This window comes from Vipera ursinii (assembly GCF_947247035.1).
Source record: "Vipera ursinii genome assembly, chromosome: 4".
Lineage (NCBI taxonomy): Eukaryota > Metazoa > Chordata > Lepidosauria > Squamata > Viperidae > Vipera > Vipera ursinii.
This window is the reverse complement of record NC_139514.1, coordinates 66,790,175-66,808,841: the sequence shown is the minus strand read 5'-3', so window position 1 is coordinate 66,808,841 and position 18,667 is coordinate 66,790,175. Positions and strand designations below refer to the sequence as shown.

The window sequence follows — 18,667 nt, the reverse complement described above, 5'->3', positions numbered from 1 at the left end:
TAATTTTACAAGTCTTGAGACCTATACAAGTGTATCTATATCCTGCAGTGACGCAAAAAGGACGTTGATCTCCGTCTCCCCGAAGCCAGGAACTATACGCCTGCTGGCTACTTATTAGCTGTGTGGAAATACGAGAAACACCAGAAGCACGAGGCAGGAATCGTGCGATCTGATTCTGAAACGCCGGGAGAAGCGGCGCTTTCCTCCTAGGATCGCCGGGTACACATTTAAAAGCGGAGAACAGGGAAGCTTTGCACGTTCGCACCGTCGCCCCTCGTGTCGAAGGCAAGCGCTGCAACCACGCCGGGGAGGGCAACGGTCGGCTCTCGGGATCCGCAGGGGGGCAGGCGAGAGCCGCTCGGCTGTCACTCTGGGCAAAGGGCTCGTCTGCCCGGCAGCGGCGAAGAAGGGCAAGGCGCCGAATCCTGAAGGAGACTTCATCTCCGGCCTTGATCAGAAGGCTGCGGCCGGCGGGGACCCGGTACACTCCATGCGCAAGATGTTGGCCGCCCTCTCTCGCCTGCTGCAAGGTCCGAGACCGGTGAGTGCCCGGGGGGGGCAGGAACCCGGTTCCCTGCGGCTGGAGCCCGCGCGCGGGGGCCTCGCGCCGGCCGTGGGCTAGCTCTTGCCCGAGTGCATGGGATTCACACGATCCCGGGTGGGCACCTTGCATAAGCGCGAGCAAAGCGGCTCCATTCTCCTGCCACTGTCGACATCAGCTCTGGTTGCATCCCGTCAGCACTCCAGCGGGCTGGGATACTTTGCCTATTGGGGCTTTCATAAGAAAGAAGAAGGGAAACAAGGCCCGGCTGGGACCGCGATTGGCTTGGGGTGGGCAGTTTCGACGTGGACGTTGCAAGATTTTTTTTTTAAAGAAACCATAGATTATTCTTACTTCCTGTATTTTCATCAACCGTCTTTCTCAGTCTTGGCAACTTTAAGATGCATGGACTAACTCCCAGAATTCTCCAGCCAATAGGCTTTCCTAACTGAGCAATTCTGGGAGTTGTAATCCATACATCTAAAATTGCCAAAATTAAGAAACACAGCATGTTTCTCGTCCTGTTTCACCCGTGCCCCCTGTAACGTTTTTCTTCTGTGCCTCCCCCCTTTCCAGGTCCCATTACCGATAAAAAAAACCTTGCAATTTACAAACTTAGGTTTATGTCTATGGAGATTCTCAGTCATCCAGGTCATAGTTTTATCCCAAAGGTGCTTTTTCACGAGGCAACTAGACTTTCTTATTTTCCTTTGAAGACATTTCACTTCTCATCCAAGAATCACTTTTGGGACACACTTAGGTTGTAAATAAAATATATATTTTATTTACAAAAAGGCATTATATAATAAAATATTTGCAATATAAATACACTCTGCTTTTCTGTGATCCTCTTGGCCTATGATGGGTTCCCCTCTTAACATGTATTTCACCTGCGGTCTCCTTGAAACATCCCAAGGGGGCCATATGGCCCCAGGTAGAGAATTGCTACTCTGTGACTTATTTAATAAACTAAGCAATGGCCTTAATACAGTGTGTGAATACAGATCAAAAACAAAAGTTTCTAAACTGACTAGGCACTTCCCCACTCCATTTGCATGATAGGGTACCAGATGTACATGGAAATATTCAGACAACCCTTATCTGGTAGAAATAGACTTCTGAATCTTTGCTACCATCTCCTGGTCATCTGGCTTTTAGCCGACTAGAATTGAACCACAAATTAGGCAAATATTTGTGTCTCAGGATAATGTTGCAGGATGCAATCGGAGTCGGTCACCAGGACCAGAGGCTTAGTCTTTCAAACTTTTGGACTTGTGCCTAGAGCCCATCCTCAGAAACTTCTCTCTCTCTTCAGAATGTATTGTGGAGCTTCTCTGTCACACACATTCTGGGGAGAGAGAAGTTCCCTGAGGATGGGCTCCAGCATGAGTTCAAAAGCTTGCAAGACTAAATCTCTGGTCCCGATGACTGCCTCAGATTGGATTTGGCTATAAATTAGAGAAATTTGGACTTACAAGGCCATGTGAACACTTTATGAACACTTCATTTAGACTTCAGCGTGTTGTTTGAATCCAGACATTTGAGGGACCACTGCTTAGTTTATCATGAGTGTGTTTTGTAAAACCCAGCTAATATTCACACTAAAGAGAAAGAACAGGATTTTTCAGATCTACTTTTTGAATTCTTTGATTGTGTTTCTTTGAATATTTAAAGTGCAATCAGCCTACTGTCCATACCGTAAGTGTAAGCACTTGGTCAGGCTTGGGAGGTGTTTTACGTTTTTTTACGTTTGAAAAACTACAAAAGGCTTCTCTGTGTCCAAGGTTTATATCTGCTGAATGAACATTCCTTTGTATTAGGTGACACAGGTTTTGTAACTGAAGGAATTGCTTAGAATAGAATAGAGCTGGAAGGGACTTTGGAGGTCTTCTAGTCCAGGCCCCTTGTAAGGACCTCCCTCAACCAAGCCACCCAAGAAAGCAGAACTCTTGAAACAGCCATTGGCTCAAAAGGAACTTTTATTAGGGGCTAGTGATAGCAGGGAAAACAAGGCGAGATCTGGAGAAAAACCCGTGCAAGCAGTATATTAAAAGCAATATTGTTATTCCTCCCCCCAGGGTCGGTTTGAATTCCAGCCAATCCACAGGTGGCATAGTGTTTGGTAACTGGCTCCATTGGCACACTCCTCAAGGTCTCTCTCACTTTCGTTTACTTCTGGTTCCAAGTTCCAACCTTCTCCTAGATAAGGGAGATGCATTCTTTCTCCTGGGGGGAAGGGCATAGTGGCAAGGCGGTGCAAAACATCCCCGAAGTATCCCCCTTCCAACAGAATGGCAGGCCCCAAATAATGGTTACAAAAGCAGGTACTTCTTTGTGGACCTGACACCCCTGCTCGAGCAGGAGAACCTATACCATTTCAGACAAATGACTGTCTAGTCTCTTCTTAAAAATCTCCAGGGATGGAGTGCCCATGATTTCTGAAGGCAAGCTGTTCCACTGGTTAATTGTCTTCATTGTTAGGAAGTTCTCCTTAATTCCAGGTCGTTTCTCTTTGGTCAGTTTCCAACCATTGTTTCTTGTCTTGCCCTCTGGTGCTTTGGAAAATAATTTGATGCCCACTAATTTGTGGCAGCCCTTCAAATACTGGATTACTGCTATCATGTTGCCCCTGTTTCTTCTTTTCTTTAGACTAGCCAAACCCAAGCCCTGAGGTCATTCTTCATATGTTTTAGTCTTCAGGCCTTTGATCATTTTAGTTGCTCTTCTCTGAACTTTTTCCAAGGTCTCAACATCTTTTTTGTAGTATGGTGACCAAAAATGGTTACAGTATTCCAGGTGTGGTCTTACTAGGGTTTTATAAAGTGGTACTAATTCTAGTACCGTTCAAGTTGAAGTCTCTGATTACTACTGTGGTATGCTTCCTATATATGTTTGTTAACATATGGCAAAGAGTTCATCTATTTCTTCTGATTGGTTGGGTGGCCTATAATACACACCTATGGCAATGTCACTTCCCCCCCTTTTATATTGACCCCTATACATTCTGGAGGGATTTTATCTTTGATCATGTGCATTTCCGTAGATATGAAGTGTTCTCTTACATATAGTGCAACTCCATTTTCTCTTTTTGTAGATCTATTTCTTTTCAACAATTTGTATCCATCCATACATTCCACTCATGGGTCATCCCACCAGGTTTCTGTAATGCCAACTATGTCATACCTGCCCTCATGTACTATTGTTTCTAGTTCACCGTTTGTTCCCCAAGCTTTGAGCATTTGTATATAAGCATTTAAGATCTTTATGCCTGTCCGTGAGTATGTTTCCTGCATCTCCTGATTGTTATTGGGAGTTGTGGTGTTTTTTTGGTCTCATCACTGCCTACCTCATTGTTTGATTTGTTTTTTTTTGGGGGGGGATTCATGACTGGTTTTGAGAGCTTCTAAAGATTGGTCATCCTTCCCTCTCAATTTTGGTTTAAAGCCCTCCTGATGAGTTGGGTCAGTCTTTTTCCGAGTACATTTTTCCCTGTTTTCATGAGGTGCAGCCCATCCCTTGCCAAGAGTCCTTCGCATAGGAAATGCAGTCCATGATCAAGGAAACCAAAGTCTTCTTGGCGATGCCAACCCTTTAGCAAGTGGTTTATTTCTAGAATTCTTTTTTCCCCCTCAATGGGTGTTGGCCTTTCGTTGGGAGTACTATTGAGAACACTACTTGTGCTCCTAAGCTCCTTAACTTTATTGCCTAGTTGCTTATAATCTCTCAATATTGTACTCAGGTTCTTTGTTGTGTCATTTGTCCCAATGTGAAGGAGGAGAAAAGGGTAGTAATCTGTAGGCCTAATTATTTTGGTTAGGTTCTTGGCCACATCTTTGATTTTTGCTCCAGGGAGACAATATACCTCCCTGGTTTGTATGTCCAGTCTGCAGATTGCTGATTCTGTTCCTTCGAGGATAGAATCTTCTATTAGCAACCCTTGCCTTCCTTTTGGGGGGCTGCAGTCTCGGGTGCTTTTCTATTTATCTCAGGTGTGTTTGTTGATGTGACTCTTTTAGGGATGTTTGGTGTTATTTCTTTGCTAGATGTCTGCCTGTTTTCTTTGAGCAGGAGGTTGTGGGTCTGCATATTTCCATCTAGGTTATTGAAGGAGACATTTTGGTTCCAATACCTAACTTAACAGTATTAAGGCAAGTATATTACAGAATTGTCATGAGCTGTCTGATGCTGTAGGGGAAAACAGTGATATTCCCTGGATGTTTTTTTCAAACCCAGCTTTTAATATAGGGATAAATCTGTGCCAGATGTTACTGGTTTATATTTTCACTTCAGATCACTTTACATCAATTTGCAATATGTATTTTAATAATACCATGCAACACAAATTCTAAGCTACTGAGGGTTGGATCTCATGATCCAGGGTATAATCTTTCTAAACCACATTCTTTTATTTTGTTCTGAAATTTATATCAATGAGCTGATTCTTTAAATAAATAAGTTTTCATTCATAGTAAGTAGTAAGTTAGAACAAAAATTCTTAATTCTACTTTTTGGATTCTTTGAGAGTGGATTTGCAGGATTCAAAAAAAAATCCTGTTTAAAATGCCAAGATTTAGGGTGCTTAAATTATTGCCCATAATAAACTTCAATGGTTTTCTTTGAATTTAGGTTTTAATACCGTTCTCTACCATGATTTTATTAATGATTTGTTGAATAAACCACAATTTACAAGTTCACACAACACACTGAGCCATGGTACCAACAGTGGTTAAGGTCACACAGACAAGTCAGTAACATTACAGTTTAACACTAGGTATAAAACAACAATAGCTGACCAATTTTTCCCATTCTTGAGAACAAGAGATGGAACTTCAATTGAAGCAAAGGTTTTGTGTATCAACAGTACCTCTATGTTTGTTTATTTATTAAATTTATTTTCTGCCTATTCTGCCGGGGGGGGCTACTCTAGGTGGCTTATAACAATAAAAAAGTTATGTAGAGTTGTATATATTGATAAAACCAGACTGTAAATCCACAGATGACTCTCCCAAGTAGAAATTACATAAAATAGAGACAGTCTGGAGCCCTCAATCTCTTTGTTTCCACAATGAACAAATTAAAAGGCATGGAATCTGCAAAAATTGAGCTTCAAATTCTCAACCTTGCAGACAGTCCAGTGCAAAAGAGTGCTCAATTTCTTTATGCCTTTATCTCCCTCAGGTCCTTTCTCATGACACAAGAGCAACTAATGAATCTTGATCCCAAGCCCAGGCCTGAACCCTGATTTAGAGATAATCTGCTCACAAAAATCAGCAGGAAGATCTTTTTGACTTGGGTTGTGTGTATGAAGATAGGTGCACAAATAGGGATAATTGCTACAAAATACTTTGTGTGGTGTATTAAAAATAACAGCATTTGTTGTTCGTTATGCTGAAATATAATGTAATAACTTTTTAAAGGAAGTTTTACTTCCTTTATAGTAGCATAAAAAAGAATTCGATGCTGAATAAATAGGTGTCACTTGGCTAAATAAAATTGGTACTAAAAGTATATTTGTAAGGAATTATTTATCCCACTTCTGTATGATGCTAGCTGATATTCCTTTCTATTTTTGTTTTTCCCAATTCTACTGCTTTAGGGAGCTGTTAGTGAGGTAAGACCAGTATTTTAATTGCATGAATGTTCATAAGCCATAATTTGTTGTGCAAGAAATTACATTCCATTTTGATGTGTTAGTTACTTTATTGGTCCATTTCTTCCTAGATAGAAAATTTAAATCTTGGTAGCTTTTCTAATTTTAAGAAATTCAGTTCAGTAAAAATTACTGGTAATCCTCGAGTTACGAGTGTAATGGAGCCTTCCCATTCCACTCGTAACTCAAAAACTCAGAGTGAATCTCATACTTCGAATGAGATCACTCCCTTGCTCATTAAGACGCATGTGACTCGTTAAGTGAACATGAGATATCTCAGGGTAGGGAAGGCCATGGAGGGCCTAGTGATGGAACAGCCCCCGAAGGCCTCCCAACCCACTAAGATACCTCATGCTTCCCCCTCCCTTCCTGCCGCGCCAGACTCACCTTGAAAAGATCCGCCTCCTCTCTATAGCAGTTCCTGCTGCCGCCTAGATCTGAGGCTGGGGGATGCTTCCACGGCCCAATTCGGGCAGCAGCAGCCTGGAGAATGCCTCCAGTGCCCAGATCAGGCCACCAGAGGGCCACAGAAGCATTCCCCCAGCTTCAGAACTGGGTGGCAGTGGCCTGGAGAAGGCCTCTGGCACCCAGATCTGGCTGCCACAGGGCCGCGGAAGCATCCCCTGGCCTCAGATCTGGGTGGCACCGGCCTGGAAAAGGCTTCCAATATCACAATCCAGCCTCTGGAGGCAATTAATTTCTATAATCTGTATTCCATATATTAATTTTAGTTGATTTCCTCTTTCCCCAAAATATCCTTTTTTGAAAACATTGACTTAATACAATTCTTATTGTTTTGATAAATAATAATTAAGTATATATTTTTTCCAATATTCCTAAGAATAATAATCATATTAGTATAATAATTCTTTTCTTTTCAGTCATTTTGGTTGCCTTATCATAAAACCTGTTACAATCCTTATTTTAGTTTATTTCTCCCACCAGATTCTAGATATTCTTACTAGTGAAAATTTTCTCAATGATTGATTACATTTACATTGATAGATTTAATTCTATTTTTTGCATATGAGCCATCTCACCACTTACATTTCTTAAAAAATAGATAAAAGAATGAAAAGAGAAGAAAAAAAATGAAAAAAAGAAAAAGCAAGAGCAGCGAAATATAAGAAATAACATGCTAATTAAAATATATATCCCTTCTAGGTTAATATATATTTATTTCTTCAATTACTTATTCTTTTTAACCATCGTTAAGAATATATTTAATCTTTAAACATTCCATTCAATAGGTCTACTCATCTAATCCCTTGACTCTTGATTCAGAACATTTTTTTATACTTTACTTAAATTCAGTCACATTTAAGTATCTAAAACATTTGCTTTATTTAAGTCGTTTCAGCTTTTTTTTACAGAAAAGAAAGAAGCATACTATATTATTTGAAGAATTCAACCCTCTTAGAATGGTATATTCCAAAGTTTTTCTATTTCTTTAACCATATTCGAACAAATGCTTCTTTTTTAAGTATTCTCTCTGATAGGTCCCATCATCTATTTTCTTAGTTTCCATCTTAATCTTTTTTCTTTGCCTAGTATCCTTCTTAATCAATGTACTTTGCTGAATCAAAAGGTTTTTCCATATGATCATAGGTATTGCTGTAGATATAGAAAGTAAATCAATATCTTTGTTGTGGGCATTTGCCCACTCCTTTTTATTAGGAATCTTTTTCCTTCCTTTTCTCTCCACTTCTCTTGTCACTTTTTTTTTTAATTCCATTTATATCCCACCCTTCTCCGAAGACTCAGGGCAGCTTACAAGCTTAGCAGTAGCAGTCTCTCCAGTTCTGGTGTTTTCCCTAGTATCTCTGTAGATGTTTTTTTTTCCAGTCTTTTTTCTTATCCTCAAATTTGCTTTGTAGTGTTGAAATGTAAGTTGTCTTTTCTTCCACTTGTATTAAATCATACTCTTTTGTTTTGTACAATTCCATCTTTAAGTCTCTATCCTTGGATTTATGTTCAGCCATCTCTGCTATATTTTCCTGAGGGTTTTTTTGGAGTAAAATTTAATTGGAGATAAGTTGATTTATACTTTCAAAGTTGTTCTGTATTTCTTTATAGTTTGAGATCATTGTCCTTTGAATTGGTTGCAGCTTATCATATATTTCCTCTTGTGAAGTATTCATTTTTTCTTGATGTATTTTCTTTAAATCTCTGATTTTCCATAATGACCAAAAGTCCAGATTTTTTTTCCTTTCCCCCCCCTTGGAAATAGCTTTGAAGCCAGAATTAAATAGATATGTATAGTCCAGAGAGTTCATAAAAAGGGTCTTTTTTTTCTTTGTTTCTGTTCCCTCAGATTTGTAAGTCTCACTTTATCTAAACAGCTGTGTTTGTGAAAACTTTGAAAGTCATAGGCAGAGATTTGTCCCTGGATTTGACCATGACTATCATAATCCTTATCCACCAGTAGTTGTCAGCATTGGTTCATTTTTCAGATCTTTCTGACCTTTTTCCTCCAAAAAGGGTTAGATTTGCCGCTTCCAATAGCCAAAAGGTGGGGGGGAAACCCTCCCTTCTTCACTCTTGGAAGTTTATTTTTTGCTTCTTGGGAGTTCTCTTCAGGAAAGTAGGTAGGATAGAGAAAATCAATATTCTTACCCAGATTCAAACACGCTGTTTACAATCAGCTTAAAGTAGAGCTCTTAACTTCCATTGCTTGCAGCTGGGGCTAGACAATGTTAGCTATCCTTTCTCCTGTTGGTTTCTGGAAGGCTTCTCCTGGACCGATCGGGGAGACCGCCATCTCTTCTAGATCCCTGGGACTACCTTCCTTCATTGCCACCTCTCCGGGGCAGCTTCTTGCCCATTTAGGCTCCCCAAACAGGATAAATGCTTTTTGTTCTTACCTGCATTATTTTAATGATTCTGATTACATTGCTTTTTTACTCCTAGTTTTTCCCTTCCAAATCTTCCAAAATAGAAATTACAAATGTGTTTATGGGACCCACATAATTCAATATATTTTCTGTAAAATATATTGTTTATTATAATAAGTTGGTTTACTTGCAGACGTTATATTACCCAGCTATGTAACATCATCAGCCTTACACAAATTCTCAGAGCACCAAAAAGTCCACAGTTCAACCCTGAATTAGAGATATTTTCTTTTGTTGGTATCTTATAATTCATTTTTGGATTATTTTTATTTTGATATTTCCTTATTTTTATACTGTTTATTTTGAGTCACAGTTAATTGGAATCAAACATCAAAATGGAATGAATAAATAAATTAGACAGAGATACTGTTTATAAAATATGCATTATAATCTTTAGAAGTTTAAAATTGTTAGATATAAGTTGAAATCATCTTGAAGCAGATAGAAATATTTTTAAAAAATATTTTAATTTAATATCTATCTGTATATCTGTTTCTTGCCTCTTTTTTATTGAAAGGTTGCCCGTGTGGTTGTCACTTCTCGTAATTATGCAGATTTTGCAAATGAGGCTACATTTGAAATTAAGGTAAGCAGATTTATTTTTAAAAACTATATTAGAGTAAAACTAATACATATTTTAATGTTGTACAATCATTTGGAGGTATAGTCAAACTCCTTTATATTGAAATAAGATTACAAATATATATTTTTAAGTATAAAATGGGGAACATCATTTCTTGGATTGAAATACATTTACAGGAGAAGTATAAAATAATTCAGGGACGCGGTGGCTCAGTGGGTTAGGACGCTGAGCTTGTCGATCAGAAGGTCGGCAGTTTGGCGGGTCGAATCCCGAGTGCTGCGTAACAGAGTGAGCGCCTGTTACTCGTCCCAGCTTCTGCCCACCTAGCAGTTCAAAAGCATGTAAAAATGCAAGTAGAAAAATAGGGACCACTACGGTGGGAAGGTAACAGCGTTCCGTGCGCCTTTGGCGTCTAGTCATGCCGGCCACATGACCACGGAGACGTCCTCGGACAAACGCTGGCTCTTCGGCTATGAAACGGAGATGAGCACCGGCCCCTAGAGTCGGAAACGACTAGCACGCATGTGCGGGGGAACCTTTACCTTTTTACCTATAAAATAATTTAAATTTTTAACATGCAATTTAATTACCACTAATTTTATTTGATTATTTAATTTTCTTTAAATGAAAGACATATTTGTTAATTCTAAGTCACAGTGTGGTCATTCAGCATGTTTTATAAATTATGTAAAAAAAGTATACTGCAAATATGAGGACAGAATATAATGGCCATAAATAGGGAATTTGGAAGCTATGGGAAGCCTTTCCTGCTTTCTAAAGTAAGAGTCCTGTTAAATTTCATCAGGTTCTATCATCAATTTCATACTTTTTGACCAACAAACATTTCAGAGTTCAGATAGCCTAAAAACTGCCCTGTTTAGCAACTTTAGCAAAGTTACATGGTGTTGAAATAATAACTTTTATCGTTACCTAGTCTTTAGACTTATGATAGTTGTAGCATCCCTGTAGTCATGAGACCAGTATCAGGGGCTTTGCAACCAGGGGGCACTTACAATCCCTGCAGAATCCCTTGGTCTTGATTGTGATTTACGTACATCACAGCTGACTTCTGATAATTAGAGTTCAATGGAAAAGCCAGCAGTAAAATTTGAAGTTGTGGTCATGTGATGTCTCACTTAACAACCAGATTGCTTAGAGAAGTTCCCAGTCTTAATTATGACTGTTAAGTGAGGAATACCTGCGAGTAGTTTAGGCAGTTACAAAACTGTTACAGTGGGAATGTCTATCTAGGACAGGGGTGTCAAACTGCCGGCCCACAGGCCAGTTGCATCATGTGGAGGCCATTCCCACCCCAGCTCCAGCAATGCAAAAAAAGTTGCGATACGTTGTGACACGTCACGTGATGTGGCAAGTTTGACACCCGTGACCTAGGAAGTGCAATAAGTTCCAAGGATGTTCTGTTATACCACTGGCTCAGATGTGATGCTAGAGTAAATTGCTGCATGATTGTTTGAAGAGGAGTGAGATGAAGTAAAACAATTTGTAAAAATGTTAAGTATGGCAGAAGTCGAGGGAAGCATCTGATGATTGTTCCCCAAAGAGACCATGATGCCTAGTTTTGGATTATTTCAATATTATGTGTTCAAAAAGGTCAGAACTGCTTCAGGAAGCTGTCTAATAGTACATGAAAATCATAATCTATTTTTGCTCTTAGTTCTCTCTATCATTTCCAGCAATTGCTCTTCAGAAGCATATTATATACCAACCTAATGGTTCCATTTAGCTGCTATAATTTATATTGATTAACTGATCTATCTGTGAATTAACCCAGTATTGTAGAGCCATTTCAGTAAATGGCTATCTCTATTACTGTTGGTAATAAAATATATTAATGTGTAAATAATTGCTTTGGCCTATTCAGAAAGTACTATTGACTAATTTATTAAGTGACCATAAGTCGTAACATTAAATGTTTTTTCTCCTTGCCATTTGATCCACATTATACAAATCTGTCATATGTCAAAGTAATACTATTTTCTAAGCAGAAGAATTTTTTCCCCTTGCATTAATACAGGGTGTTTAATATTAATATAATAGAGGATAGGGAAGAGGATCTCGCAGATCTGATAACAGAGCTATTGGCACTTTAAATCGGAAAACAGGAAATGGAAGGAGAGATAGATCAGATATTTCGAGTCAATTCAAGCTATGTGAGGAGAAACAAAGTCCCCAGAGAAGTACATGTTAGATTTGTTAAAAGATCTGTTATAAGGGATGAGATTCTGAGAAGAGTGAGAGATGACCCTCTGCAATATAAAGAAAAAGAAATTGTCCTGAAGCAGATTCCTAGGAGAATAAGAGACGCACGAAGATAACATCAATTTTTAACTAGAAAATTAAGTGAAAAAGGATTGAATTTTAGATGGCTGATTCCAGAAGGGATCCTAATTAACAGGGATGCGAAAAGATACAGACTGGACATGCCACTCAAGGCATTGGAGTTTTATGACAACCATAAAGTGTTTATGGAAGGGGAAAGTCTGGAATTCCGTACAGAGAAACAAAGAGACAGGAAGAAACAGTAATAGAAGGAGCAGCCAAGCCAAGGGAGGAAGAAGAATCTGAAAATACAAATACAGAAGAAGGGATAAGAGCAAGAGAACAGAGACAGATAAGAACAACTAGAAGACCTAAATATAATTGAAGGAGATGGAGAAGGAAAATGGGATTCTTTCAATGAATATAAATGGATTGAACTCCCCTACAAAAAGGGGAAAATTTTTCACATGATTACAAAGATTAAAAATGGACATAATCTGTCTCCAAGAAACACATATTAAGAGACAATACTGCAAATTGTTGGAACAACCAAAAATTGGGAAACTTTACTTCGCATTAGCACAACAAAAGAAAAGAGGAATAGTTTTATTGAATGAATGAACCTTTATTGTTAAAGTACAACCATGTACATTGAGATTGGCTGAGCCTCCCTTCGTGCCCCCCCCAACAACTCACAGTGACAACAAACCCTCCAATCTTATTACAACATGTGAGCTAATTGCACAACACACTGGCCTCGCAAGTCAATCATGCATAAAATTTATAAAATTATTTCCTGTTCAAGAGCCTAACAGCCCATGGATAAAAGCTGTTCTTCAGCCTGTTGGTACGGCTAGTAGGAGAGTAAAGAGATACCGACCAGGGTGTGAGTCATCCCTGAGAATTTTCCTCACTCTTCCAAGGCAGCCAGCCCTGGCGATGTCATCCAGTGGTGTCAGGGGACAGCCCACAATGTCTTGTGCTGTGCTCACCACCCTCTATAATACTTTTTTATCTGCGGCTGTCAGACCAGTATACCAAACCACAATACAGTACGAGAGGACGCTCTCTATAGTAGACCGGTAAAAGAGGGACATTAGCCGTTATTCTACCCTGTTCTTCCGCAAGACCCTGAGGAAGTGGAGTCTCTGTTGGGCCTTTCTGGCCACCTGGGTTGTATTAACTTTCCAGATAATATCTTCACAGAGGTAGACTCCCAGAAATTTAAAGGAAGAAACTCTTTCCACATAGGACGCCCCCCCCAATGTAAAGTGGGGCAGGTTCCTCTTTTTTCCTCCAGAAGTCTAGCACCATCTCTTTAGTCTTGCTGATGTTCAGGTGCAAGTTGTTCGTGAAAAACCATATGGATAGTTTTTGTACCTCCCCCCTGTATGCTGTCTCAGCTCCACCTTTAATAAGACCCAGTACGGTCACTTCCGGTGGCGGCGCGGCGCCGAAGACAGCCTTCCCGGGCTGCCCGCGGCTCAGCTGTTTGTTTTTTCACCCGAAACAGCGCCGATCAGCTGTTCGGGTGAAATTGAAGCCCCCTCCTCGGGAGAAGAGGAGGGGGTGAGGCCCCAGGTAGGGGTAGAGTTCTCCGGGGCCGCCTGAGCTTGGAGCTTGGGCGGCTGAAGGATTGAACTCCCCCGAAGCCTGGGTTGCTCCCAGCTGGCCGGCGTCTCTGCTCCGAACTTCTTGGAGCAGAGCCAGGCATCTGCGAACCATCCCTGCCTGAAGAAAGGATTATGATTTAAAGGAGCAGGCAGAGCGGTACAAGAGGCAAAGGTGAAGAGGATTATTTTACTATACTCTCGAGCTTGTTGGACTTTTTAAACTTTAAGTGAAAGTGCGTCATAATTGAGGACTAAAAGATGGCGGCGAAACCTCCCCCTAAAACTCTTCGGAGTGGTGGATCCTCGCCGGTGCAACAATCATCATTACAGGCGTTGCACCCTCCTGAAGCGCTGACATCGAAGGATTTGCGAGATGCTTTGGATAAACATGCCCAGGTACTTTTGGAATCAATTAATCAATCAATTGCTGATAAATTTGCACAGATGGAGGAGAAATTGGAGAAATTGGAGGAGAGAATGGAAGAGAGGATGGAACAGAAGTTCAGCGTGATGAAGGTAGACATTTTGTCTTCAGTGCATAAAGTGGTGGAATGTGTGGAAGAATTAGATGAAAAAATGGATGATCTGGCTCAAAGGAATGCTATATTAGAAGTAAAAGCACGGGAGAATGAAAATGTAAGAGACAAAGTGGAAAGGGAGTTAAGCCTAGCCCAATATTACCAGATGCAGTTTGCTGTCAGAATCAGAGGTTTAAAAGAGAATATTAAAGAAGATTTAAAGCAGCTGATCTCTGAGGCTCTTGAAGTGGTATTAAACCAGCCAGCATCTGAAATAAGAGCAGCTATGGATAAAGTGTTTCGGGTGAATTCATGGATTGCCAGACAGAGAAAGTTGCCTAGAGATGTGGTGGTTTATTTTGCAAAAAGAGAAATTAGAGATCAAGTTATACAAGCTGCCTATGATGCTAAAGTGGTGATTGCTGAACAAGAAGTCTTGGTCTTAAAAGAAATCCCTCCAAGGATTTTAAGGGGAAGGAAGGACTATACATTTCTTGTGCATGAGCTTAAGCAAAGAGATATAAGGTTCAGATGGGAGATTCCAGATGGGCTGATTGTGATGCATGAAGGTAAAAGGTATCGGCTGATTACTGTGAAGCAAGCACGTGATTTCTACAATAATGTCTTAAAAGCAACCCCATTAACACTTCTGGAAGCTGGAAAGGGATCTGGAGAAGGAGAACATCAAGAGGATGAAACAGAGGAAAGTGGTGCTGGAGGAGATCAAGCTACAATTTCTTTGGATGATCCTAGAGAGCAAAGAGTAACGCGTGCTGCTTTAAAACGAGCAAAGAAAATAAAAGAACAAGATCAGCAAAAGTCTTCAGATTCTTCACAACGTACATATAGTCAAGCTGTGGGAGGAGCACGGCCTAAAGAAGTTAGTCCTATCAAAGCTGTGGTCCAAGAGCTTTTGGAGGATATGCATGGCAACTAAATTTCTAACCTGGAATGTTAATGGACTAAATTCACCGCAGAAGAGGAAGAAAGTTTTTCAATATTTAAAACAATTTAAGATAGATGTTATATGTTTGCAAGAAACGCATATTAGAGTTTTGGATCAAAAGCATTTACTGAACTCGAGACTGGGTACGCAATTTGTTGCCTCTGCAGAGAATAAGAAAAATGGAGTGGTTGTTTATGTTAAAAGTGCCTTAACAGCAGACTTAATTGAAGCAGATAAGCATGGAAGATATGTTATGATTGAGCTGTTGTTAGAAGGTAAAAAGACGCTTCTAGTTGGATTATATGCACCTAACCAACAACAAGCTGATTTTTTTAGCTTACTCCACACAAAGCTTACCCAGTTGGATTATAAATCTTTTATTTTTATGGGAGACTGGAATGGTGTTTTGGATGTACAGTTGGATAAGGCTGGAGCTTTTAAGCGCATTCCAAGTCATGCTAGACTGCCTAAATCTTTTTTTGAAATGAAGGATGACCTGGAATTGCGAGATATTTGGCGTGAGAGACACTTGCAGGAGAAGGATTATACTTTTTATTCTGACAGACACCAATCTTTTTCGAGGATTGATTTTATTTTGTTGACTAATGATTTTTTTTTGAGAACTAAAAAGGTGAAGATTTGTGCAAGAACTATCTCTGACCACAGTCCAGTTTGGTTGGAGATTGATAAGGAGAAAAGAGATAGGCGCTCGTGGCGCGTAAATGAGAATTTGTTTAGAAATCAGAGAAATGTGGAAGAATGCAAACAGCGGATGAAGGATTTTTTTGAGATTAATATGATTAAGGGTACCTCTATGGACATGGTTTGGGATGCTAGCAAGGCCTATATGAGAGGGGTGTTGATATATATGAATAATAGACATAGACGTGCAGTGGAAACTAGAAGGAAAGAACTGGAGAATGAAATAAAGGAAAAAGAAAAGGCTTTGATTTTGAACCCATAGGATGTGAAGATCAAGGAGGCTATTAGACTGCTAAGAGGACAATTTGATAAATTAATGGCAGATCAAGTGGCAACCAATCTGCGGTTTGCTAGGCACAATACTTTTTGCAACGCTAATAAACCAGGCAGATGGTTAGCTTATAGACTGAGGAAAAAACAAAGGGCCTCTAATATAGATAAGATTGAGTATAAAGGAAGGGTTGTGTTTCAACAGAATCTTATTAAGGATGCTTTTGTGGATTTTTATTCGAAATTATATACTAAAGAGGAAATTAATGTAAAAGATATTGATATATACTTGGAGAATGCTAGCATCCCGGTTCTTACGCAAGTACAAAAAGAGGGGATTAATCAACTGATTACAGAAGAAGAAATTTTTACAGCAATTAAGGAACTGAAGGTGGATAAAGCGCCAGGCACGGATGGCTTGACTGCGGCCTATTATAAAAATTTACAATTAGAGATGATAAAGCCGTTAAAGGAACTGTTTCAGACAATTCAGAGGGGGGGGAAAGGTGCCACCGTCTTGGAGAACAGCTTTTATCTCTTTGATTCCGAAGGAAGACCAGGATGCTACTCAAATTAAAAATTACAGACCGATATCGCTTTTAAATACAGATTATAAGATATTTGCTAAGGTTTTGGCTAATAGACTGATGAGGGTTCTGCAACAGGTGATTCATGGGGATCAAACGGGGTTTATTAGTGGTAGGCAAATGAAAAATAATGTGAGACATATAGTTGATGTGTTAGAGTTTTTGGAAAGGCACAACCAGATCTCTGCAGCGCTAATCTTTTTAGATGCTGAAAAGGCCTTTGATCAATTGAATTGGCAATTTTTGTTGAAAGTTTTAGATAAAATGGATTTTGGGGAAAATTTTTTACAACCGATTAGGGCATTATATCAAAAACAAACTGCCCGAATCATAGTTAACAATAGCCTGACAGCAGCATGTAATATTGAGAAGGGCACAAGGCAAGGGTGTCCGTTATCGCCCTTGTTATTTGTGTTAACATTAGAGATACTATTGGTTAAGATTCGGAACTCGGAAAAAATTAAGGGGATACAAGTTGGAGATCAGGACTATAGATTGAGAGCATTTGCAGATGATCTGGTTGTTACAGTGACCCAGCCAGAGAACTCTGTTGTGGACCTGATGGAGATAATAACACAATATGGGAAGGTTTCTGGATTTAAAGTAAATACACAGAAAACTAAAATTTTGGCTAGAAATATGACAGTTTCACAGAAGGCTCTCTTAGAAGGATTAACTGGATTTGAGATTGTTAAAAGGGTTAAATATCTGGGGGTGATTTTGTCGCCCTCTAATACAAAGCTATATAAAAATAATTATGAAAAACTATGGGGGAAAATTCAAAAAGAATTGGAGAGTTGGCAAAAATTGCAATTGTCTTTGTTGGGACGGATTGCAGCAGTGAAAATGAATGTCCTGCCCAAATTTTTATTTTTATTTCAAATGATACCGATTCTTAAGAAAGATTCTAACTTGGAGGAATGGCAGCGTGGTATCAATAAATTTGTGTGGGCAGGGAAAAAGCCACGAGTTAAGCTTAAGATTATGCAGGATACTCGTGAGAGAGGTGGCCTTAAATTGCCTAATTTTAAATTATATTATGAAGCTGCTGCATTAGTAGGAATAAGCGATTGGATTAATTTGACGCAACTGAGGTTATTAAATCTTGAGGGCCATGATTTGTTGTTTGGCTGGCATGCATATTTGTTGTATGATAAGAAGGTAGATACTGTGTTTAGGATGCATATTTTAAGACAGGCATTGCTGAGAGTTTGGAAGAAGTATAGACATAAGTTAAGCAGCAAGATACCATTGTGGGCAATTCCAAAACACGCAATAGAAAATATACATGCTGGTTTCAAACATGATGTGACTACGTACAAGGAAATTTTAAGCCTGGAAAGGAATGTTTGGTGTTTGAAATCATATAGCCTCTTGCGAGAAGAGAAGGTTGTTCAAACTTGGTTTCAATATATTCAATTACGGGCCAGGTGGAAAGAAGACCAGAAAAATGGATTTACAATGACTGATGAAAATTTGATAAAGCAGATTAGAAATCAGGGACCAGCACATATTAAACGGATATATCTTGCATTGATAGAGATTGACTCAGAAACAGAGCTTGTTAAGGATTGTATGATAAAATGGGCCCAAAACATCCAGGAAGTTATTACAATGGACACGTGGGAAAAGATTTGGGTGAGGAACGTAAAATTTACTCAAGCTCAAAATCTAAGAGAGAACTTTTACAAAATGTTTTATAGATGGCATTTAGATCCTAAAAAGCTTGCAAGTATGTATCCGAATTACCAGCCTAAATGTTGGAGGTGTGGTGATGAAGATGCAACATATTTTCACATATGGTGGACATGTAAGAAGGTTAAGGCTTTTTGGATAAAAGTCTGGTGGAATATGCAGAAGATTTTTAAACAGAGGATAAAGTTTTGTCCGCAACTTTTTTTGTTGGGAATAATTGCAGATGCTACAGTTGTGGACACCAAGCTGATGTTGAACTTAATTACGGCGGCAAGACTTTTGATAGGTCAATATTGGAAGAAAGAGGAACTGCCGACCATAGAAGAGTGGACTTTAAAGGTTTCTGACCTGGCAGAGATGGCGAAGATTTCGGCCTATTTGAAAGATC

General features: G+C 39.4%; 1 protein-coding gene across 2 annotated transcripts in view; it reads left to right on the top strand.

Moving 5' to 3' along the window:
- Nucleotides 1-385: 385 nt before the first annotated feature.
- The window catches only part of PDHA1 (pyruvate dehydrogenase E1 subunit alpha 1), a 37,575-nt gene continuing 19,293 nt past the window's right edge, over nucleotides 386-18,667 (top strand). Inside the window, exons 1-3 of one of the 2 annotated variants that reach the window (XM_083362956.1) lie at nucleotides 386-541; nucleotides 6,138-6,152; nucleotides 9,603-9,671. In XM_083362956.1, the coding sequence (XP_083219082.1) occupies nucleotides 491-541; nucleotides 6,138-6,152; nucleotides 9,603-9,671 (135 nt within the window). In that variant the 5' untranslated portion in view covers nucleotides 386-490. The remainder of the gene's footprint in view (nucleotides 542-6,137; nucleotides 6,153-9,602; nucleotides 9,672-18,667) is intronic. The other variant, XM_083362957.1, reaches the window with a different exon arrangement.